Source organism: Cygnus atratus, chromosome 10 (genome assembly GCF_013377495.2).
Source record: "Cygnus atratus isolate AKBS03 ecotype Queensland, Australia chromosome 10, CAtr_DNAZoo_HiC_assembly, whole genome shotgun sequence".
Taxonomy (NCBI): domain Eukaryota; kingdom Metazoa; phylum Chordata; class Aves; order Anseriformes; family Anatidae; genus Cygnus; species Cygnus atratus.
In genome coordinates this window covers 8,079,829-8,102,412 of record NC_066371.1, presented here as the reverse complement: position 1 = coordinate 8,102,412, position 22,584 = coordinate 8,079,829, and the positions used below count along the sequence as shown (strand labels likewise).

At 42.5% G+C, this 22,584-nt stretch overlaps 1 protein-coding gene across 1 annotated transcript in view; it reads left to right on the top strand.

The window, feature by feature from the left end:
- Window positions 1-22,584, top strand: part of PTPRG (protein tyrosine phosphatase receptor type G) — a 403,467-nt gene that overhangs the window by 293,644 nt on the left and 87,239 nt on the right. Inside the window, exons 7-8 of the mRNA XM_035547040.2 lie at window positions 6,017-6,174; window positions 10,949-11,141. Of these exons, the coding sequence (XP_035402933.1) occupies window positions 6,017-6,174; window positions 10,949-11,141 (351 nt within the window). The remainder of the gene's footprint in view (window positions 1-6,016; window positions 6,175-10,948; window positions 11,142-22,584) is intronic.

The following is a 22,584-nucleotide window of genomic DNA, read 5'->3' as shown; positions in this document are numbered from 1 at the left end:
ACTTTGAGTTCATATGTACCTCTGCCTTGGGTTAGATGTTGTGAAACCTGGAGAAGCCTCATCGCAGTCCAGAATGGCAACAAGCCGTTAGGCCAAAGCCTTGCATCAGCAGTATTTAAGCACTAAAGGTTCCGATTTTATTTTTTACTTCCTTGCAGACTTAAGACTCCTCCTCCCCAGCTAAACCTTTTCTTCTTAAACTCTTTAAAGAGAGGGAGGGAGAAAAATAAGGCCTGAGACTGGTACCTGCCATGGAAATGTTCAAGTTGTTTTTTTTTTTTCTATGGGAGACTCTCCTTTTTTTCTTTCCTCTCTTCATTGTGCCACTCACCAATTGTCTCAGGTTAAATGAGACTGCAGGCTCCCTGAGTAAGGACTGTTATTCTCATTCCCCTCCTCTCTGCCATGCTGTGCTGTGGTTCTTTGCATTGTTCAGCAGAGGATGTAGCCTTTAAAAAAATAAAATAAAAATGAGAGTAATAGTTGTACAGTAAGTGACAAGAATTAGACTGGGTCCAGAGGTCTGTCAGAAACCGCTCTTCATACTGGATATACACAGCGAGTACTCATTTGAAGATCTCTTCAATTAAAGTAACATATTTGTAATCTCATCTTTAACATCACCACAGTGAGTCTGGTCCCTGTCTCTGGTGTGCAGCCTGCTTTATCTTGGAAGTTCTGGCTCACTGGGTGTGTGTGGCATGGTGTCCTTCTGATTATTTTCGTGTGTTTGTTTTTTAATGTTTGAATGCAGAAGCTTTAGAATGACTTGGCTCATTGTGAAAATGAAATTGGCAGTAACATTGTTTAACAAATTTGGGAGACTTTCAAAGCTCTTCATATTGGTATTGCAGATTTCAGTTACTCAAAGTGTAGCTGGGTAACGTTTCCACCTATCAGGCATTGCACATACGTTAATTTTGGAAATAAGCTCATTTTAAGATATTGTTTTCAATGCAGCCAAGTTCCTGTTTTCTTACAGAAAAGCATGATGAAAGTCCAGAGCATTCCATGAGATATAAATGGACTTGGCATATAGTTATTTTCTTGTGATCTCCGATCCAAGTTCCTGTTAGATTTGAAAAGGGGTTTGATCACAGATAGTTGTGATGCTGTTTACCTGAATATCTCAAGAACCCTCCTATTCCACAGTGATTTGGTTAAAATTCAGGGCTATCTTCTTCCAGCATTTCACAGAATTTATTTTTAGCAAGTCAGTCCTTGAAGTCGAAATATCCAACTGATAGCTCCTGCAATATAATATTTGTTGGCATCAACTTCTGAAAACTGCAGTACTTGGTGGAGGTCTGCCACCGGTATCTGTTTCAAGATCTGATTTTTCCTCTGCTGGGAAAACTATTGTGCACAGCTCGGTATTAGCTCACATGTGGTGATGCTTTAACAAATACAGAGTGTAAATAGGTCAGCTCTTTAAAGCGTGCCTGCGATTGCTGTGATTTTGGGTTGGGTTATGCAAAGAATGGCCCTTGGTTCCTTGCAAAGCAGTGGGGAGATTTACCAGTCCAAACAAAGAATATACTGAGCATTACCGGCTGATGAGGGAAAAAAAAAAAAGTATTTCTTTGCCTAGTAAACCAAAATAATGTTGGGAGACTATACCTGATGTTGTCGAAACAGGTACTTGGTCATTCAGATGTTATCGTAGGTTGCTTAGTCCTACATTTTTATGTTCTGTTTCTGCACCTAAATTGGCAAAAGAGAGTTTGCATGTGTCACGTAAATACGTTTCCTACCGCATTAGTAGGAATGTAAGTTTTTCTGTTGGTTTGCAGGCAAATCTGGAACCAGAATGTTTCGTCTGCCCATGTGTACTTGTTTCAGTTTCAATGCTATTCAGGGACAAAGGCTAAGAGATAGACATGACTGTTGTGTCAGAAAGTCAGCTTTCTGCATTACCAGCTGACGGTTAATTCCTTTTCGTGAATGCGAGTTAAAATACCATATTGTGCTCTTATGCCGGGGAATACTCAGTAGTTTAAATGTCACTTTCATTGTCTTAATTGTCAACAATGAATCTGTGGCACTTGATAATTTTTCCTGTGGAAATATTAGAGTGAATGCGTTTCTACGAGCCTTGGTGCTGTAAACAGAGGATCCCTGTTTGCTGACTGTCAATAAAATCGGCTGTACTGCATTAGAGGGGCATCTCGGCAGACGTCCCAGGTGCCGCTCTTGTCCACATTGCCTGGACGTGGCAGCCGCAGCAATGCCTACCTTGTTGCTTTCTCAGAGGAATGCTCTGTGGTTCGAGGTCTGTCATTAGGGTCCCGATCTCTGTGGCTCCGATTTCCTGCTTGTTTATTTTTCTGCTTGGGTGCACAGCTGTGCTCTTGCACCAATGGAGTAGGACAAGGAGCAGCAAAAGAGCCCGCGCAGGTGTGAGGCTGGTTCACACGTAAGAGCAAGTAGGTGGCTCATGGGTGGCTTTTGCAGCAGTCATTGCAGTGGTTCACAGGTATTTGCAGGTCAACACAGATGTTATCACTGATGTTTTATTGCTTTTGTCTGCCAGTTCTCTTCTTAGTACCTGTCAGCAAATGCTCTCTTGTTATTTTTTATTTTGGTTTTCGTTCTCGCACAGAAGATCATGTAGTTCCCAGCCTTGCCTGGTTTCTCCCTCCTGTAAACTCCTCATCCTGCTCAGTCTGTCCCCAGTCTTCTGGGCAAAACTCATTCCAGCCCCAAGCAGGGAAAATGGGAAATAGGAGCTGGCTTTGGAAGACAGGGAAGAAAGGTTTGATGTTTTTTCCAGCTTTGCTCTTTACAATTTAGTAGGAATGTTAGGGTGAATACACACACAGTCATGTGTATATATATATACATATGTATATATACATATACAAAATATTTCTTCCATATTCAGTCAATGCTGTTGCTTAGCTTGCAAATGATTCTTTTTACAGATTCACCACCAATAATAAGCAATTTAAGGATGAAATTTTAAGTGACTTGATTTTCAAATCCTATTTTCAAAACCATCTCAAGCTCTTAGGAACATAATTTCACGTCACTTACTGTTTCTATATGATATTGAAGAGAGATATCGGAGATACACTCCTGAATTTCTAAGTCACTTTTTCTTTAAGCTTTTCATGAAGCTGTTAGTGACTCCGGTTGCTAAAACTGCACCATGCATCTAGATGGAAGTGATATAAATGAATAATCCTTTTTCAAAAGTACTAGGTTATTAAACCATAATCAATTGATTATCATCTATTTTAATAGTCATTTTAATCCAATTATAGGTAGTTTTTATTTTAATCTTTGGAATTCATTAACAAAAACTTACAGCGTTGCTTGTAGCCATGAAAAATTAGATAGAGTACACCCTGTCCTACTTAAACTGTGTATTAGCAAAGCTACTTTTTCCTCAATGAATAGTCTTTTTCATATATCTAACTATGACTTTCCAAACGCTTAGGAAAGAAACCTTCCTAATTGATAACCAAAATTTAATCATAGTTGGATACTTCCAGTTTGCATTCAAATAAGGTATTTCTCTGTCTAAATAAGCTTCCCTTGGTTGATTATTCATATTGTAGTTCAGAATGTTTAAAAATGAAAGACAGAGTTGGATGAAATGTAGACTACTTAATACAGTGTGTGTTTAATATAAAAGTCATGCATTATTCATTTTCGCAATTTGAATAACTTTGAATTTAGCATCCCTGTTCTTCATCTTTTCCTTTGATGAACAATTAATTATTAAAATATAATATTGTCAGCATATGGCACAAAAATCCTTGAAAGTGTAAAATGAGCTCCTTTCTCCTGTCATTCCTTGATAAAGGGATACTCTGTATTCTAGGATTTCCAGGGAATGTTTGGCCAGCATCTTAAGTGTTTCCATCATTCTAAATAAAAGGTTATAAAAGTTAAAAATAGCTAAATTAATTGTAACTGAAGCCTTATTTCATAAATGTTTCAATAAAAGTGGATACAAGGGGAAAGCTCTTTTCAAAATGTCCTGTACCTCCCATCTATTTCATTTATAGTCATTGGCTGTTAATGTGAAGAGGATGTTTGCATGTTCAAATACTCTTTCAGATTCATAGCAGTCCGCTCTGTGCTCGACTTCCACGGAGAAAGAGTTTCTTAAATAGAAACACGTCATTTTGCTCTGGAGCTGTATGCCTGCTAAATTTCAAAATCAACTCCTGTGACTGAGTTTGCAATTTTTCTAACCAATTTTTCCTGTATAAAAATAAGCCAATGAGTTTTTAATTGGAAATCAAATTAAATACGACCTTTTGCTGTGATTATGATTTCTTGATTAGTTCTCTTTGAACTTTGGCCAATCATATATATTTTACTATTTATTATCTAAGCACACTTTTCTGAAGATAGGCTATGAAGGGAAAATGTGTTTTACTCTTTGTTTTCTTCTTGTGGGTTGAGAAGCCCTTCATACCTGCTTGGAATAGAAGGAGAGAAATTGTTAATGAAGAAATTACAGTATTCTGTTGCAATGTGGTGTACTTTGACTTTAATAGAATTACTCATATTTTGGAACACCGAAGGCTACAAAAACTTTCCACACCTGCCGATAACGTGCAGAAGAACAGAAGATGTCTGGAGAGCATCATATATTTGCACCTTGCAGCAGCAGTGGAGGAAAACAATCCCCTTGTTTACCAGGCTGCTGTTCAGAGCTATAGGCAAACCTCTTGATTTGATCGAGACTTCTAGAAAACTGTGGGATCTGTGGAAGCTGATTTTGCAGACCTCATCCATGTTCATTTCCTTCTGACTTCGTGACAATGTGTGTGCTGGTCATCAGCCTGTCCGCTTCACCAGCCTGTGGTGGGGGAACAGACTTGCTTAGCAGCTCTGGTGAGACAGAGAGAAAAGAGTTTCTGCTACATGAAGGTAGACTTTTGTTTGGAGCAAGAAGAATATAGAAAGTGAGGAATTGTGATGTATGGAAGAGCCTCGCGTGTCAGCATGCCCTGAGGCAGTGAGCACCTTTGCACAGATTGAGAGGGAGCTTCGGCCTGTGAGTCAACATAAATTGCAGAGGATAAATACTCAGGGATGGCAGGGAAATTGTCTTGCCTGCAGCTGTTTCCTCCTTTCATTTATTTATTTTTCTTCACAGTGTTAAATATTACTAGCTTGTCACTGTTACTTGAAGCTAAATGCTTTCAGTGCGTAGGTTTGCATTTCAGGCTGTTCAAGGAGCCTTCTTGGAGGAAAGACTTCATCCCCCAGCCTGCAGGACCGCAGGAAGGAGTTTCTTGGATGGAAGAGGAAGAGTGTTTTTACCTCTGAGACATGTTTGTGGTGCTGTGCCGACTGCATCCAGCAGCAGCCCCGTCATTGCCCGTATGGCTGGGTGCAGGCAATCCCATACGGGCACCGTCTGGATGCTGCTCCGAGCACCACGTTGAGCTGGAGCTTGGCTTTAGAGATGCCCTGCTGCTGTGCTGCCCTTCCCCTCAGTTCAACCCTGGTAGCTCCTGGAGATGTTTGGCTGGCCACTGCCTTGGCCATCTTGGCAGCCCACAGAGGGCCTGACTGCGTTTCTGTGTCCCTTTTCCCTGCTGGTGGGGACGGGACGGGCACGCAACCCGGTGCTCTTTGGTCAGGCAGCAACAAGCGGGACTGCTGGGACCGAGCTTTGTTCCTTCGAGGCTCTGACAAACACTCACTGCCATCAAGCTGAAGAGCAATTTACTAAGTGCTGAAGCCACTGAATACGGTGTTATTTCTGTGCTAGCATAAAGCAGTGGGATAACAAGGGCATTTCACACCTGCACGCCTTCTAAATAGGAGCAGTATAGGACTGACTAGCATTTTGGCTGCTCTTATAATAATCAACACATCAACTCTTACAGAGACTTCCTGATAGGGTGTTTCCATCCTTCATTATATATATATATGATAAAATATGTTGTTGCCATTACACCTTGCTAGGCTGCCTATCAATGTGATGTCTGTTTTAAAGACACGTAAAAAAAAAAGTGTAATTTTACTTGTCAATCTTCCCCCGCAGAGAAGGAGACCTTTCTGGATCCCTTTGTGCTGAGGGACCTTCTGCCGGCATCGCTGGGGAGTTACTACCGCTACGCAGGTTCCCTGACGACTCCTCCATGCAGCGAGATTGTGGAGTGGATTGTTTTTCGGAAGCCTGTTCCCATTTCTTACCATCAGGTGTGTTTAGTTTGTCCGTGAAATCTCTTGATTTGCTCTCTTTCAGACAGTGTTTTCAAAACGCAATGTTTTAATTTTGAGAACAAAAAAGTTTCTGTTGACAAAAAAGGAAGTGTTGGTGATTTTTTTTTTCTTCAGTAATATTGTTTCTGAGCAAGAGCCATCAGTCTTAAGAAGACAGTACAACATGAAACCTAGTTTCCTTTCAATGATTTATTTGGTATTGTTTTTGTTAAGATTAAATTAAGCTGTGGTGTAAATATTTACATGGAGTTCCCTTTTATTCTTTTTAATTGAAACTTTCTTTTCAAAGTAAAGTGAGTGATTTCAGTTCTGCTCAGATTTAGTAATTTGAACTAATTACATTAGAAAAGACGTGTTTCCATTAATTCTCCATGGTTAACTGTTTTTGTAACACAGTAAAGCTGCCATTATGTGCTTAGAGAGCTGGTACACAAATCTTTAAAATTAGCACATAGCAGCTTTTAATGCAAATAGATGCAATGTCTGGGATTTGTCTGGAGAAGAATGTTCCCAATAAAGTAATGGATAAACGCAGTCAAATGTTTACCAGTTAAGAGTATTTTTGACATTTTAAGATTGTCATCTTTAGAAAATGATCCTGCTGAAATTAGTCTTTCCTTTATTCATCTGTCTTGAGCTACCAAAGCAAAGTTCTTAAATACATTAACTCTGCAAACCCTAAGTGAGTGGTTCACAGGGTGGTCGTGACTGACAGATGTTGGTTCTCAAGGATTTCAAAAGGGCGGAAGGCAATTGCTGTGTCCCCACTCCAGGCTTGTTTTCACGTTTTCTAGATCCCATTGCTTCTCCTGTGGACACTTTCATGTTTTTTTGAAGTGCCTTGTTCAAACGCTCAGGTCTCAGCACTTTCAGCTGGGCTCCCCTGAGGCTCAGGGACGTGGCAGGATGCATGTGTCGAGCCACCTGTGCTGGTATTACTTCACCTTTTTCACAAAAGCACGATGTTATTACCCGTGTTCAGCTGGTGGCCAGCAGGAACCCTTTTGCTAGATGCTCTCTCCAGAGCACTCTCTAGCAGTGCTGCTGAACATCATGTGTTCGCGCAGGCGACGATTCTGGCTGAAGCGTGGGACTTTTTGCACATGGTCGCGGTTGAATCGGACCCTTTGTTTTTTTCAGTCTGTTTCTCTGATTGTCAAGATCATTTTGAATTCTGTCCTTGCCTGCAGGATACTTGCAAGCCCTTGTAGCTTTTCACTACATCAATAACTTTACTGTTTACTCCTGGGTGGCTGTGAGGCCTGACCCACACTCAGTTTTATACCCTGCATACCACCCTGTATACACATCGAGTGGGTCATGGACTTTTTTCTTCTTTTTCTGTTTTAACAAATGCAAATGAACTGCTAAATACCAATTATGGCTATCACTATTGTGGTATAAAGGTACTTTATCCTGGCAGAGCTTCTTTCCTGTGCTGTAGAGCAGTAACTGTGCCAAGCCAAGCCTTTAAAATTTGGCATTGTGCTGCTTTATGAATGTGTGTGTGGTTGAAGAGCTGGGTATTCTGTATGTAGACAGACTTTCATTGATACTACAACACATGTGGAATAAATAATAGTATTCTTCCCCTTGGCAGTTCTAGATGGGTGTATTTTAAGAGCCTGCCACCCTGCCATTGCTATGATTATTATTTGTTCCTCTAACAGAAACAGTGCAGTATAATCCATTGCCACAGTTTAACCTTCTTTATCACAAACCCCATGAAGCAGTCTGTAATCCCAGAGGAGGAAAGTGATATTGTTTAAGCTTTGTTGCTGTTCCAATTAAATCCTTGCTTTTGTGCAAAATACCTTGCTGTAAAAAGGACAGTGCTGAAGTGGTCCATTTGTGGAGGCTTCTCTGTTTTATTCTCAGTGCTCCATCATCATCATCTCTCCCGATAATTAGACAACAAAACAGGACAAGCCGTGTCACCCTGTAGATGCATTGTCAAGCTAAGTGCATTCAATGACCCGAAGCATGGCATTATCTCTCATAGTGCATACCTCAGAGTATCTCATTGTGCTTATAACAATTTTAGTATTTTTAATTGCCATTTATATATCCAGCCCTTAGAAAACTGGGCGCATCAGGCTTTAATGGTTTGTAATTACATGACTTGGAATTTTAGATCAGGTTTCTCTCTATCTACAACAGTCTTAAAACAGCTTTTCATTTGTTCTTCTGAACAGGAGCTCTTGTACTCCTTGAAGAGCATGAACGTAGCTCCTTGACTGTGACTCTTCTCTTTTTTTCCTGCCAGCTATAGATCAATTAATTTCTCATTTGTGGTAGATAGTATTTTTATAGTAAAAATGAAGTCGAAATGACTTATATATACTTCAACACATAAAAAGGGGAAGGTTAAAAATCATATTTGAATTGGCAATTGTTAAAATGCAATTATCCCTCCCCAAGGTAGCACAGCAGAAGAAAATATTTTAAAAGTTCTCAGTGAAAGTTTAAAAATTCAATTAATGTCATGGAAGTGTAAGCTTAGAGACTTGACTTGATAAGGAGCAGTTGGTGTACCCAGTTCATGAACTTCTATGGAGTAACTTTAAGGCCTGTTAGTTGGCTTCATCAAAACTGGTTCTAGAGCATGAAGGGAAAAAGGTAGGTAAATATTTACAGAGTTGTGGTCAGTGCCTACATGGAATGTCATGGGAGAGCACAGGGCTTAGCAGGATCATCTGGTTTCTTTGTTAAGAAAAAAGTATAAGATGATAGTCCCTTTACCCACCTTTTTTTTTAGCCTATCTATCATTGCTTCTGACTGCCTTATGCTAATTAGGAAATAGTTTTCAAGATTTTTCAAGATCTTTCTCTGAAGAATCAGAGAGAAGATTACAGCTGAGAACCAGAGAATAGGGCATTCATCTAAGATGCAGAAAAAGTCTAATCCAAATCCCACCATCAGTGCACACAAGGCTGGAAGCGGCACGTGGGTACCCTGCCTGTGACAGGAACCAGTCACCAGCTGTCAGCCCTCCCTGCTGGTCGCCTCCCCTCGCTCTGCATCAGCTTCCTGCTTGTACTGTAAGGGTAGGGAGAAGGGGAGGCTGCTACTGAAAACGTACAAGCCTGAGTTGTGCTGTTACCTTGGAAGTGATTGCCTGTTATGAGACCCAGTTCCCTCGTCTTTGTGTTTGAGCGCAGATCTGCCAAACTCAGGATCTGCACTGCGAGGTCTATCCCTTCTCCCTCCTGTTGTCCATGTGCTGCTCGCAGTGATAATGTTCCCATACATTTCCCATTGGCCAGCCCAGCACAGCTCCCCGCTCCAGGGAGACTGACTTTTGAAATGAGAAGTGTAGAAATTAACTCTCTCGTGCCTTGGGGGTTGGAGAAGTTTTACCAATTTCAACCCAGTAACGAGAATCGTCAAGCCCAGCAGAACAGGCAAGCTGGATGGCAGCAGCAGCAGAAGGGAGTTTCTGTTTACTGGTTTGAAGGGAAATTAAATATCGATAGCGAGTGTCTCTTGGTTCAGCAGAGGATGCTTAGCTGCTCCGTTGCAGCTTCCTTTGATTATTGTTATCAGCACTATCAACTGAGGCTACAATGATAATTTTTCCCAGTTGCAAGTTTCAGGACTCGCATTCATTTCCATAGCTTTTAGAGCAGATGCACTTAATGAAAAGTATGTAGCTTTCAGAGTGACCTATTAAACTATGAGTGCTGTGCAAGTCCCTTTTTAAAGTCACGGGCCATTCTGTATTCCCCAAATCCATACTATCAATATTATGTAATTGCTGTAAACAATATCAGCAGTGAGTCCTTCTTAGCTCTGTCTTCTTCAACCTTTCCAGCGGCGACATAACTGATTCTAGTTCTTGACCTGAACGATAACAAGCTATTTGTAAATGCTATGCTGACCTTGATAACTGTGAGAACAACATTAGCTGAAAATATTTTCACCTTAGTTTGCTAGAAATTTCCTTCTAGGAAATGCTGAGATACAAACTAATGGAAAAGTTTTCCAATTACAGTTCTTTCTCACAGGTTAATACATTTTATTAAAAATAGCTCAGATCTGAACACAACTGAGGAAACTTATTCCCAGAGGAATATGTGCTCTCTGTGACCATTTTCTGTTATTTTTTCTCACCCTGTAGTTAGGTACCAGAGGGAGCAGTGGCTGGTAGGGAGGTCAGGGTGCTTGGAGCAGGGAGCCCTCAGATTGTGCTGCTCTGCTACTGACCTGCTCGTGGGCAAGTCAGTTCGGGGGTTTGGGTGCCGGTCCCATAAAGCTGGGACAACTGCAGCGACCTTTGTGCAACAGTGCTGCAAGAGCTGGCCATGGAGCTCACTCAGCCTGGCAGCTAGGCATCGTGATTCAGAGCTAAGGTAACGTCACCCTCTCCTGGAGAGGGCTCTTGGGGTGGAAACATTTTTTGGCATGATACTATGAAATAAAACAGTGCCAGCAATGAGGAGGGTTTGGCGTGGCTGGCACACATGAAATCCATCCAGACAGAGGGGTCTAAAGGGCAAACATTTCCTTGCCCATGACAGACAACAGTGAGTTGCTCGAAGGTCTTCTCTTCTGCTGGGCAGGATAAGCCCTGTGCCGAGATAAGACGGTTGGCAGTGATTTCAGTGGGCAGCCCGACTTCCCGCATGGTTTATCAGTCTTGGCATCAACACTTCCTGCTATTTTACTTTCTTATCAGCCACCCGGATTTCACCACATTGTTTTCTAATTAATGTCCTTTCTCTTCCCTGCCATGATGGCTGTGGTCAGCTGGAGGCTTTCTACTCCATATTCACCACTGAGCAACAAGACCATGTCAAGTCCGTAGAGTACCTGAGGAATAACTTCCGACCACAGCAAAGCCTGAACAACAGGAAGGTGTCTAAGTCTGCTGTGAAGGATGCTTGGAGCCAAGATATGACAGACATCTTGGAAAATCCACTCGGCACAGAAGCTTCCAAAGGTAGATTATGCTTATGAATTTTGCACTTGACTAATGAGAGATTTTTTTGTCTGCTTTCTCATTAAATCGTGTTGAGGATAGCTGCGAGCTGCCAAGAAATAATGCGGTGTATGCAGGTATGCTTTGTTGGTATCTGTTAATGAATTAACTAATCCTGTGTGTGCCTACAGTTACCTGTCAAACTCACTGTCATGAGGTACCATGGTGATAAAGCCCCAGAATCTGCAAGTCCCAAACTGCTGATGTCCCTGTTTCTGCCAACTGGCTGTAGGGCCTTAGAGATGCCTGACAAATAGGAAGTGCTAACGAAAAGGGTCAGCAGTAAAATTTTGGCCCCGTTAGCAGTGACTCATTGGGTGTTTGAATGGAAGTAGGGTATCCAGATGTGGTCATGGTTTTCATTTTTACAAGTAACAGGAGTACTGAAGAACTGCCGACCTTTTAATTAAAAGTTTGTCTCAATCTTTTGGTAATGGTGACTGGGAAAAAAAACCCTCCTCCTTATAGACAGGTGATTTTATAATGTCTTGCTGAAGTGTTTCATGTGCCTTTTTGTAGAGCAGCTGGTGCTCGCTTCTGTCAGACACTGGATAATGAGCTGGATGGAGGGGGGTGGGAGGGAGGCTGCAGTTGTTGCGTTGGCACAGACAGCCCTGGCTAGAGGAGCACATCAAAAATTCTGAGAGAAATGTGTACTGGTTAAAATAAGACTAGAAATAAATATCATTTACTACCTTTATTTGCCTTTATTTTATTGACTGGTGTAATTTATAGGTAGGAGGAATGACACGTAGTTCCCAGTCTTCAGTCTTGAAAAGTGCTTGGTGCTTAACCAGTCCTGAGTAAAGGTAAAAGAAGAGGGGGCAGTTTGCCAGAAGGAAACAACTAAGCAGATTTACAATCTGCCCTTGCGTACCTGGCATTTTCACCTGGCCAGGCACATAGAGCGTAGTTTGAGATGTGAATCATGAAAACAGCTGCGTTCAGCAGCCTCACCCTCCCACGAGAGTGCTGAAAGAGTGTATTTCTCAGGGCTCATTACTCTGTGAGCGTGCTTATTTTTATATATATAATATACACGTACACAAACCTCGTGTACATTAAAGGCAGCCTTGGGACGGAAAATTTACATCAGAAGTGAGAAGGAGATCTTGGGATTGAAGAGACCCTGCTATGCTCTGATGCTCTGGTCTACAGTTTTCAGTCAGTGTTTTAACAGCAACACGTGTCAATATTTATTTCTTCAGTTATATCCTGTGTACTTGTTACCTACCCAGAACAGTGATGAAAGTTAATAGGTTACGTTATGTTAAAAGTGACAAAACTCTCTAGTTATTATTTTGAGTGCAGCCAAGGTACCCTCTGGTACATGTGGTATAATATTCAAGGTTTTACTGTTTTGGCCACATGCCGCTGAATATTCCTCACCTCACTGGAAGGTTTTTAAGATTATAAAAATGTTCTGGGTGATTTTCACCCCCACAGTAAAGATCTCAAACCCACAATTAAGGGCATTACAAACACTAAGGTCTGTAGTTAATGGGCTGATCTTGAACTTGGAAAGGTTGATATTGAAGGGGCACTGGAAGTAACTGGAAAGATTCTCACAAACTTTGCTCCTTATGGACTCTAAGACCCAGATTCAGGCAAGTACACGTGGTTTAGCTAACATGATGTGAGCCAACCCACTGGATCAAGAGAGCTTCATAAACACTAGTCCACATTTGGATAGCTTCGTACCTGGGTGCTTAACATCTTACATGCTTGTGGACTGGTTTCCACAGAAAGTTCTCTCTGGGTCCTCTCCCAACATGTCCAGGTACTGTAATGCTCTGTGCTCATGCCCGCCTGTGAGTCTGAGCTTGCAACGTGCTCATCAGAGACTCTTAGGTAGGAGCCGTGTGTATCCCCTTTTCCAGTGATGTGACAGCGTTCAGCATGCCATCTAATGGCAGGGACAATGCTGAAGTCAGTGATTTTTTTTTTTCCCCTCGAGCTTTTGCTGTAGGAGGCTAATGGCTGGGCAGCCAGTCTTTTTGTACCAGCTCTGTCAACTTGTCACTTTTTGGGTTGTGTGCACACCAGGGGACACTGAAAATAGGTGCATTTTTTTCACAAACTTAAAAATAAATAGGTTGCTGCAGTGTTACTAACACAAAATGGATTGTAGCGTATCCTCCAAAGGTTACAGGGATCAGTTATAGCTGTTCTAGAGGTATAACAACGTGGATGTTTCTGGCCCCTTCTTTGACAAAGGTGAACAGTGATGATGTGCCTGGTCTACTGCACATTCTGAACTACTGACATATAAATAAAATGAGTTGAAGTCATAATACTTGAGTGAAAGCAAAACCTATTGTTTATTCAGCTAGTAAATACAGTACCTCTTTATATAGTGTCATTCATGCAAAAGTACTGAGAAGCTGGATGCACAGAGTGCCTCTCAGCCAGACAGTCTAGCATACAAATATAAGAGCGTAGGGTTAGCATAACAAATTTATTTTATGCAGATTCTTCTGCACACCTCATGGTCGCGTCTCAGTGCTTTCTTTCCATGGCATTAAGCAATGTGACCAATGCCTGTCACATGTTGGCTCCTGTACGCTCTCCCTGTGCTTCAGTCTGTGTGTTGTGGAAGAAGGCAAGGTCATGAAAATGCGTCTTTTACTTGCTGCAAGGTGGTATGGTTTGTGATGGTCTTCAGCTCTGGAGGGGAAGTTTGGATTTGTTTGTCGGTGTGAATTTTTGCAATTTGTTTCTTCTGTCACACACTATTAAGTCTGTGGGCAGTATTGCTAATCTAGAAAACGGCGCAGCGTTTGTTATGTAAGCCTTCCTTAGTTTGGAGGAGAATGTGCCCAGAACAATTTGCATAATGTTCAGCATAATTTTCAGAATTCCCCGGTGAATGGCGAGTTTCAGCTCAGCACAAAGCGATGCAGCTCTGCGGCTGTCCATTGAGAAGCGCGGTATCTGAATGTTTTGGCAGCAAACAGGAATGGCTTTTCTCCGAGCTATCAAAGCTATCTCAGGTCACAGAACCGTGACCAGCGGCATAACCTGTAGATACACTGGAGGAAAACTATTTCTCACTTTATGCAAGTCCTCGGAGTATTTCTTTAGAAAAGCCCTGTAAGTGGTAGCATTTGGTAAATAAAATGTCTTCTGGGAAAAGTTGTTTTAAGTCAACCAAAAACTGTCAGTGAATTTGGATCCTGTTTGTTAGCTAATGTGAATGTTATGTCTTTTCTTTTGTGGTTACTCTCCTCTATTTCCTTTTTTTTTTTTTTTTTTTTTTTTAATTTTAAAGAGGCAATAAGGGGAAGTGGCAGTGTTTACAATAACCAGAATACAAGATGGGGAAAATGTTTTAGTTGATTTTAAATGCTGTAGAGGACTTATTTTTCACTTGAGAGTGGAAACTCCAGTTTTCCTTTTGTGTTAGTACTTAGCAAGAGGCGTTTTCTTTGGTTCCTTTATCTCATTCCTTCCTCCTGTTGGCAAAAGCCGATTTAAAACAGTTCTCATGAGGACTGCTGGTATGCCTGGACTAAAAGCATATGTGTAAGACCTTTGCTGAATCAGAGCCTAGGAACAGAACTTAATTCTGAAGTTGACCCTGGAGCTGTTTCAAGGAACCATACGGATCACTTTTAAATATATTATTTCTGAGATGTACCTTTCAGGATGTGCACAGTTCAGCTATATAATAGTAGCAGTTGGTGGATCGATAATAAACCACCATGCAACAATGTCTTTTAAGAAGGTTAAACTTTTAGAGCTTCAAGACATACAGTGGACCATGCTGTTAAATAATACAGATCGTCAGGCCTGTAAAATTTAACAAGAGGACTCACCGGTGTTACAGTGCCATCTTATATAAAGTTTTGCAAATTTGTGGGTTCTCTGTACTTCTCTGTACAGACTTATTAAACCAGGAGTGTGTTTGTAAAATACTAGCCAATACTGCGAGTAACAGGCAGTGGCAGTGTTGGGGTTTTTGCACATGACCTTCTCTGTTAAAATTGTCTCCTTTCTTACCTGGCCTGTCTTCTGTGGCTTAGGACTGCGTTGCTCTGTCCCGTCACGTATTGTGTTCCTGGCTTTTCACAGGCAGCGTTCAAGCAGCTCTGCTAGAGTTATTGCTAATTAGTTATCAGTTTAATAGTGTACATCGCTCTTAGGAGACACATAAACAGAATTCTTACATAAAAGTCTATCCAGTTCAAGGACCTGACTCTGCATGTTCTTTACTACTTTCATATGTTGTCCCATCAAGGAGAGAGATATTTACAAAACATTACCTGCTTCGGTGAGAGTGTAGGCATGGAAGCTCAGGAAGAAAAGGTGTTTCATTTCCTTGCTTCAGGATGTACTCCAAGTGCAACAATATTTGCCCGTTTTATTTTGCTCCTGATTAGGATTATCAAATGTTTCTTTATGTTTTTTAACTCTGAAAGAAAAAACCTTTAACCTTTCTGCCTCATTAAACGTGCTGCAAGCCTCACAACACTTAAACAAGCATCCCATGTGAGGGGCTCTTGACATCAGAGTTTTCTTTCACAGATGCCTGATTACTTCCCCAAAGGTGTCTGATTACTCTTTGCTGGAGTCTCAAATGATGCCATTTCCCATCAGTGGGAATTCGCCTTAGAGTACCATCTTTAATTATGATCCTAGACTAAGTTAAATAATAAGCAGTCATAAATTCACTCCAGTAAAACTTTGAACTCTAACCGAACAGCTGGGACATTTCTCTAGTAGTGTACAGGTGATCCTTTTCCTTTTTTCTCTTTGTCAAGCCGTAGCGATACACAGTTTGGAGGTCATTGTAACTTAGTGCCACTAAAACTACCCAAAAGGTACTTGGATTTTCCTTCCCGCATGGCTCCAGCTGGCAGCCTGCACTCAAAGGTAGAGCACCGCTCAAGCAAAGCACTTTAGTTCGTATTCACTACTTCACAGCACCTGACAACAGGAAAGAAAGCTAGGCTTTCTGCAAAGAAGGTGTTGTCTTTTCTGCGTGGCATAGCATGGCGTGGCACGGCATCGCTGTGCTGGAGTGCATCTCCGCTGCAGCATTGTCTGAAGTTTTGCTGGAGATTCAGCGCGGTGCAGTGACAACGTCACTCTGAGGCAGATAGTTCAGAGCATTGACAGCAGTATTTCTCAATGAGAACAAGTTGTTTGCCTCAATTAGAGCCTTTGTTATTACTCCCAGTAATTTGTTTTGCTTTCTAAATGCCCACGTTTTATGAGAACTCTCTCAAAACAACTTCACGGTCTCTTCATGCCCTCAGGTTCTCTCTGGGAGGCCAAAAAGGGGGTTAGGCAGACAAATTCTGCTCTTACAGAATACCATGCATATATTTTATGCAGACCTAGATGACCACAAAATATTGTATAGCAATAAGTGTAATCTCCTACCTGAAGCAGCATCTAAATTTACAACATTGTAAACGTAAATTTAAAATTGCACATTATTGACATCTTAACTTGGAATTGCTAAAGCAAAATGATACTCTTTATTTTCCTTAAAAATCTTAGAGAAAAAATGAATGAGAACCTTTTTAGTTAATTTATGATATATTTACCACTTGATTGTTCTCATGCTTTGGAAGAATCTGTTTTACAGGTTGATTTCCTCATAGAGTAACAACTCCTTCCCCGTTTCCTTGGATGACCGGACTTTTCCTCCTTTCCTTTTTGATTTCATATTGTTATGAGGATTGTCCTTTTCCAATTCCATTCCCCTTTCATGGGCTGTGTACTTTAATCAGGTCAGCGCCCTACTACTGTGTGCTGGTGCAGATGAATCTATGTATCATTATTAGGATTTCAGCTGGCGCAGCAGGCTGACTCGGTGCAAAAGGTTGCACTTGAGGGTGGTAACGCCGTGCTGCTAATTGCTTGCCCTGCATCTTCTCTGCACTGTGGACTTGCCCAGCTGCCACTACGCCTCAGTGCTCCTAGTAAACGTACTCCCTTACTGCTGCGATAGTCTCTTCTGACGTGAACCTTGGGTACCTGCTGTAATCTCTTCAGGCAGAAATCAGTCTTCTCCTTGGGTATTTCTCATCCTTTCCACCTCAGATGTGCTTTCCTCATCCGTGTCCTGTTCTGCAAGGCTTGATCCTTGGACACGCAGTTGTCTTGGAGCACAGTGTGCAAAAGCAGGAGAGGACAGGCTTCTTCCAAAGGTTCTTGCATTAGTCAGGGAGAAGACAAAGCATTACAGCAAAAGGCGTGACCCATTTTAAAAGGGAGTCAGGTACAAAAAAGTGAGGTGCACGTACTTGACCTCATGCCTCCCCTCGCAGCGGCTCTGTTCTGCAGGCTTCTCTTTTCACCTGTCGTAACCTTGGTGAGGTTGTCATGTGAGCACGGCGTGTGTCCATACCTGAATGTAGTGGGCAGCGTGTCAGTAGGTTTATTAATAAGCAGTAATTCTTGCACTTGTTTAGATATTATGAAAAGCCTGAACCAAAAGAGCAAGAGGAATTTGGTGTGAAAGCTGAAACGTGGTTTGGGTTTGTAGCTGCCACTAAAGCTAGCAGAGCTGAGTACTTGTAAGGGAGCTTGATGATTTATTCCACTTAAGCCCTCCAGGGAATTCATTTCTGCGCTGCCTACCTACTGGTCTAGCTGTATGGCCCGCAGAAGTACTGATTTTAATTTCAGTGTTGACTGTACTTTGTACCATGAATGCCTGCAGCAAATCCCTCGCATAGGAAAAAGCATCCAAAAGCTGCAAAAGGGAAGCCGCTTTCTCACCCTGATTTTGGACATCCCTGAGGCACATACTAGGATGCTCTGCCTGCCCTGTTGGTTTGTCCCTCCTATGCCTCGTGGTGCAAGCCACCCTCACCCAGACACGGCAGTTTGGCAAACGCAGCAGAGACGCATCCTTCCAGCAGGAATTCCCTCTTGCTCCCCACACCGATGAGCACGTGCCTCTGAACGTGATCACACGTGTTGTATCAGGTGCACTGTATAGATAAGGAGGCAGGTGTACACTTTAAACACAGGGCACCCTCTGTGTGTGCATGCGTGTGTAATATAAACACAAAGCTTGAAGGGCAGATCGTCGGCAGGCATCAGCTTAGCCCAGCATGGAGCAAGGCTGATCTGCGCCTGCTGAGGATTCAGGCCGCAGCTGTAGAAGTGGTGGCTGTGAAATCTACGAAATATTCGGGCTCAACCACAACATAGTAAAACGCATAGCCCATGCCTTTCAGTAAAACAGGGTCCGTCGCCGTGATGCCATGGAAACTCAAATGCTACAAAGGAAGCCATACAGGAAGGAATCAAATGCACTCCGAACGCTGGCTGTACGTTCACCTCAGGAAACGGGCAGGCAGCAGAGGGGCAAAGCCCGCCTGCCCAGAGCCCCTGTGTCAGAAGTGCCCCCCACGCTGGTTAGCTCGGGAGGTTGCTTCATGGTGCTCATAAAACAAGTGCGGGGTCTGTCAATGTCCCTTACACCTTAAGAAACAACCTTGTTTGAAGCACAGTGAAAGGTAAGAGCAGGGAAGATAAATAGTCTGTCTCCTAGCTACATTCTGTCTGTGGATTGAAGTAGATCAACACAAATATTTGCGTGTACAGCATGCTCCAGAGCCTGCAAATGCCTGCTGGCAAAGTACAGGCAAAGGTAAAGGAAAAATACATGCTTCTCTTTAAAGCAATTATCCTTATATATTAATAATGTCATTTATAAGCAGTGCGAGAAGTTAACAGCATACAGGAAAGCAAAGCAAAGAAATGCAAACATTTAGTAAAAGGAGAAGGGCAAAAATGTTGTAAGTGTGCCTCTCAGCACTTCTCTATGTATTAGAGCATGTGTTGTCTCTGCATATGATCCTCGTAGTCTATTTGTTATCCTTTGGGAACACAGCCCTCGCTGAACTCCAAGATTGAATCAGACAGCCAAAAGAACGCTGTTGTTTGTCACGGGTCACATTCTCTTCTCAGGCATTTCCACCGTGCCACACCAAAGCAAGGTAGCTGAAGCCAGCACTGCATCACCTCCATTACCACGATGCTGTTGGCATGGCACTTAAAGCAAGTGTGAGTTTTCTCATTGGAGTATAACCCATATTTCTGCATTTCGGGGCTTATTTGAAGTTTTAAGGGTCTAATAATGAGCAAGGATATATAAGTGTGTATATATAGGTACATACGGTTGAAAGTATTTTTCTTCCCTTCCCTGTTAGTGGCGTTGCTTTTGTCTTGACTGCAGTCAGGATTGTGCAGGCTGAGTGAACGTGGTGCAGTATTTTGCCAATAGCACAGGCATCGATGATGCTGTTTTCAGGCTTTTCTGAAATCAGCTAGTGGAACTTGGGGCTGAGTTGGGCATCGTGGCAGCAAGTGGTCCATCAGTCCTGCAGACCAGCTCTTCCAGCTCCTTCCCAGTGCTGAGGCAGAGGGGAAATAAGCACCCTCTCTGCTCCGAGAGCTTGGCCACCAACTTGATTGCCCTTATGGGGAAGAAAGGAAGGGTTGCAACCCCTGTATTGGCCTTTCAGTTTCTCCTCTCCTGACCTTGTGGGAAGAAATCCCCTATCTACCATGTGCTTCACTCCTTCATTGCAAGGAAGGAACAGGATTTCTTGCCGCCAGTCCCTGTGCATTTCCAGAACAGGTGAGAAAAAGGAGAAGTGAAGCCCCTCTCACTTACGGCCAGCAGCTGCAGACCTGAGCAATACAAGCCCCTCATCCCTGTATTTTAGCTACCTCTGAGCACTCCTGAGCCAGCAACATGCTGGGGGCACATCCCGGTGCAGATGTTTCCTCCCTCCGTGTATGAATGGCTTCAGAAGACCCCTGCCCAGCTCACCACAAGGGATTGAGGACTCCACTGGCACAGTGCTTTTCTGTGCAAGAAAAATGTCACAGCTCTACCACACAATGCATATCCCACGGCATCAGGGAGAGGAACAGCAGTTTTGTATTGCTGAGACATGAGGGAGAGAGTGGGATTTTCCAAAAGAGGGAAAAAGAACATAGCTAGAAATAACTGCCTTTAAAGTGGTGACATTTCTGTGCACAGAAGAGCTAACTTGGAACATTTTTAGAGGATTTTATAAATCCCTCTGAGCCCAGTAGCACTGGATTCATCACATGAGGCACCTGCGGTACAGAGAGAAGATATACAAGAAATAATCCAACATACAGTTCCTGTGCTCTGTCAAACTTTCCCTAAATAGTTCTTTTTATAACCGTAGGTAGCATATGCAAAAAGCATAAAGAAACCCAGGAAGTTTGGCTGGTTTTGCTTTTCCCTCTGAAAAACTGCTTTTTTGTTAAATAATAAAAAAAAAAAAAGCTGTTATAATCTCTTACATGCCCTTTCCGCAGTCATGGGTGTATCTGAATATCAGTGGTTAATTTTTGCAAAACAATAAGCCCCCTTTTTGTCTTTCATCTCTCTGAAATGGAGCTGCCAGGAGCTTTTGGATTAAGCTTTATCGGGCTTCAGTTAGGAAAGCCTTGTGGAGGTTACGTAGCCAAATACAACATACAAATCAAATTATGGAAGAGATGAATGTGGAGTTGTTAAATTAATTTTGTTTGTTCCAGCCCATTGGAATGTTTTTAACATGAAGAAAATAATTCTCTGCTGTATGGCTGGCCTGGCCAATGTTTAGGACCGTATTAGCATGCTGCATTTGTCCACAAGTGGCAAACAGGTTTGCTCTAGGCTTGAGTGAGCCCTGGAGGACAAGGCTGGCCAAGATGCTGGCTTGCCCCTGGCCTTCCCGGGCAGGCTGATCTGCAGTGAAGCGACACAGCCAGGCTGCCAGGCAGCCCCCCATGTGGCCGACAGCTGGGAACGCCGCCACGTCAGGTCAGAGGGCTTCCCTCCGGATGCACCCTTGCAGCCCTCCTTTTTCTGCAGGACTTCTCCGAAAAGCAAGAGCCAGCGTGCCTGCCAGCTTCCCAGTTTGGGTTATCTCCAAGAGGACTGACTGTAAGCTGGTGAGCTTTGGGGTTTTTATTCGGAGAGGTCCAGGACATGCTCCACACAAAGCCTGCTGCATGGCATGGCCCTGGTGTTGCGAATGTCCATGCTGGTGAGTGCCCCTCAGGTGCAGCCCCGTGGCCCCCGCGAGGCTGTTCCGCCTCCAGGAGGCCAGCAGTGCCCAGTGGCTCGGGCATCACACCGCACCTATGCAGAGCCGGTTCAGGTGTCTCTGCTCTGGATTGCATTATAGCACAGAAAGTCGTCCTGAAATCCCCCTCGATATTTTTATTATCCTGAAGGATCTGAATTTAAAATAGAGCGTTAGTAATATTTTACCTAAAAATAGCTGAGATTTGCTATTTCAGTCTGAAATGTTGCCGGTTGTTGGGTTTGGTTCTTTTTTTTTTTTTGTTCTCAAGCAGTCATGAATTCACTGGATTCTTTGCTTATGTAGCCCAGTTTAAAAACACAAAACCAAAATAACAACAAAAAAAAACCACTCGTGTTTCTCTTCAATGCAATCTTATTCAATCCAGAGGAACATGCAGGCTTCCCAACCTCTTTCTGCATCTGTTTGTTCTTCAGCTGCACGTTTTGTAAAATCAGTAGATGCTCTTTAGCATTAAAAAAAAAAAAAAAAAAGAGGAGCCTGCAATTCTTTTAATCTTCTACAGAAAATCCAAGGCACACAGAATATTGAAAGGAAATTTAGGTCTGTGGAAAATGCCAGTTGTTTTATAAATGGTCAATTCATTGCACTTTTTTCTTGCTTTTCAGACATTTGCTACATTATTATGTATCTCTTTAATTAAATCATCAAATTGAATTATTGGATCAAGTTTTTTTTATTATTATTATTCCACTGTGTCCTGAGCAGGTTTGGTTAAATTAATAAAACCATATGTTTCATTTTATAAAAAAGATTTCTTTTTTTTGCCCATTCATAAACTGTAAAAAGAAAAGAAAAAAAAGAAGTGGCTGAGCAGAAAATGCTGGTTATTACTTAATTACATCAGGTTCTTCTACGTGCCTTGGAGTTACTGAAACGAAGTCGTACTGAGTCATAAAAAGTTTGTAACGTTATTTACTGTGAAATAGCAGGTATCGTAAATTCAATCTCCTTGTAGCTGGCTGTGAAGGCAGCTTGCCCCAGTCATGCAGTGGCCCCAGTCAAAACCCGTTAGTGTACGTCTCGGGGAAGTTACTGGAGTCACTCAGCTGCCTAGAGTGCTCGTATCCCTCTTGGATCAGGATGCACAGTCATGGAGGGTGTCTTAACTTCGAGCCTGTGAGTCTCCATTTATTTACCCTTCGGATATACCTGCTTCTTTCTCCTGACTGGTATGAGCTGTTCTGCATTGCATTGATGCTGGCTGCGAAGGGTGATGTGGAATAGAGAACGTGGCAGTCTCCTCTCCCTAGGGTGGCTTGGGGTCATTGTCTGAAAAACAGCTCGCTAGGGATGGTTCGGGG